Raw genomic sequence first — 1,833 nt, forward strand, 5'->3', positions numbered from 1 at the left:
AAGTCACAAAACATTTGTTTGAAACATTTTTCTCTAAAATGCACTATTCAAGAGAAATTTGAGATTGTCATTTAAAATGGGACACCGTGTATATATATACTATATAGAATAACTTTAATCTCAGTTTTATTTATTCTTTATTGTTTTCTAATACTTAAAATTAAGACAGGATAAAAAGTAAGTTAAATCGAGATTAAAATTAATCTACATGATAGAAAACTGGTATTAATGTACATGTGATAGAATTATGTAGACACATACCATTTTGCAAAATTCGGAAAACAATAAATCATGTATACGAGTCGTAACGGAGACGCCATGGCAATCCATACTTCGTCCAGTTTATTTGCAATCGCGACGCCCATTAAAATTGCACAACGTTCCACGCTGACTTTGTTTTTAGATGTGTCCGTTGTTACACCGTAATTCTAAACAAAATCATAAAGTGTGGTCAACAATTAGCAATACATAATATATATTGCTGTAATGATAGTTAATTGTTTAATATTATGTACACATATACAGGTGGTCTGCTAATAAAATGCTACTTCTCGTGGACAAGTAAAGCGGATTAAATTGAACGAAAGTATCTTACCGTTTCGCAAATTTTTCCATCATTAAAAAGAAATTAATTAATAAAAATCTACAAACGAATTTATATATATTAATATAATTTTTCTAAAACAAGAAGTTTTAGAAAAAAAAGGTGTCAATGAAGTTGTATTTTACACACTTAATATACCTTTCCGTATCATTATTATGCAGTTATGTAATATTTTCATGTCTCATGTCATAAATTTCCTACACAAACATCCGGATACAGATAAGGACTTTTATGACACGTACCTCGCCAGATTTCTCCGTGAAACTCTTGGCTAGAAATTCGGTCTGCACCGGACCTGGGCAAACCATTGTCATGCTGATATTATTATCAGGATGTTCCAAGAAGAATGGCCTGAAATAACCCTATAAAAGTATATAGTAAAGCATTTTAAGAAGTTGCGAATAATTTTTTCAAAACGAAAGAAGATGATATTTTAAAATTGTTTACATGTAAGGCATGTTTAGTGCCGCAATAGGTCGCCGACATCGGCGCGGGTACAATTCCTGCTAAACTCGAGGTATTGACGATTTGACCTTCGCCTACTTTTAAAAAGTGTTTCACTGCTAATCTGCTCAAAGACAAGATGGAGAATACATTCAAGTCGAACATTTCTTTATCAACCGCTATCTCGATGTTTTCCCATTTTGCTCTTTGACTACGGCCAGCATTGTTGACGAGTATGTCTAACTAAACATAGAAACACATCCTTGGTGAAATTTTTTCTCAGAATTTTTCTCTGAATTTCTGAATAATTTTATATAAAATTTTTCAGATTTTTTAATACAAATTGAAACACTTTTCAAGAATGTTCCAATTTGTATAATTGTTTTGAGCTCTCTAGTGGAAAAATTTTGCTGAAATTTTGCGAAAATTTTGCTGAAAGTGATATTTTAGCGAAATTTCTGAGAATTTGCTAAAATTTTGCTGAAAGTGAATTTTTCAACAAAAATACTGAAAAATTTTATTTTTATTTGATTAAATTAAATTGCTAATTATTTATTTGATTTTTTCTCAGTGTATGAATTCTAAAATATTTGTATATTTTTAAAATTTCTCATTCTATAATTTCTGATGAAATCTTATAAAATAAGAAATCTTAGGTATTTATAGTCGGATCTTATATTTAAGACCGTCTTAAGTACAGTCCTAAGATGTCATGAACCATCAGGCCCGTCTACAATACACGGAGTAAGAAGTAAGAGTAAGAAATTGACCAATCACAGTTGATT

At 30.3% G+C, this 1,833-nt stretch overlaps 1 protein-coding gene across 1 annotated transcript; it reads right to left on the reverse strand.

The window, feature by feature from the left end:
- Positions 1–178: 178 nt before the first annotated feature.
- Positions 179–1,318, reverse strand: LOC108757365 (dehydrogenase/reductase SDR family member 7). Its single transcript, XM_018514815.1, has 3 exons — positions 1,052–1,318; positions 847–966; positions 179–428 (listed from the first exon to the last, which is right to left on the reverse strand). The coding sequence occupies exons 1-3, from the start codon at positions 1,211–1,213 to the stop codon at positions 246–248; spliced, it is 465 nt and encodes a 154-aa protein (XP_018370317.1). The 5' UTR covers positions 1,214–1,318; the 3' UTR covers positions 179–245.
- Between the last annotated feature and the right edge of the window lie 515 nt (positions 1,319–1,833).

The sequence above is a fragment of the Trachymyrmex cornetzi genome, unplaced genomic scaffold (genome assembly GCF_001594075.2).
Source record: "Trachymyrmex cornetzi isolate Tcor2-1 unplaced genomic scaffold, Tcor1.1 C3928503, whole genome shotgun sequence".
Classification (NCBI taxonomy): domain Eukaryota; kingdom Metazoa; phylum Arthropoda; class Insecta; order Hymenoptera; family Formicidae; genus Trachymyrmex; species Trachymyrmex cornetzi.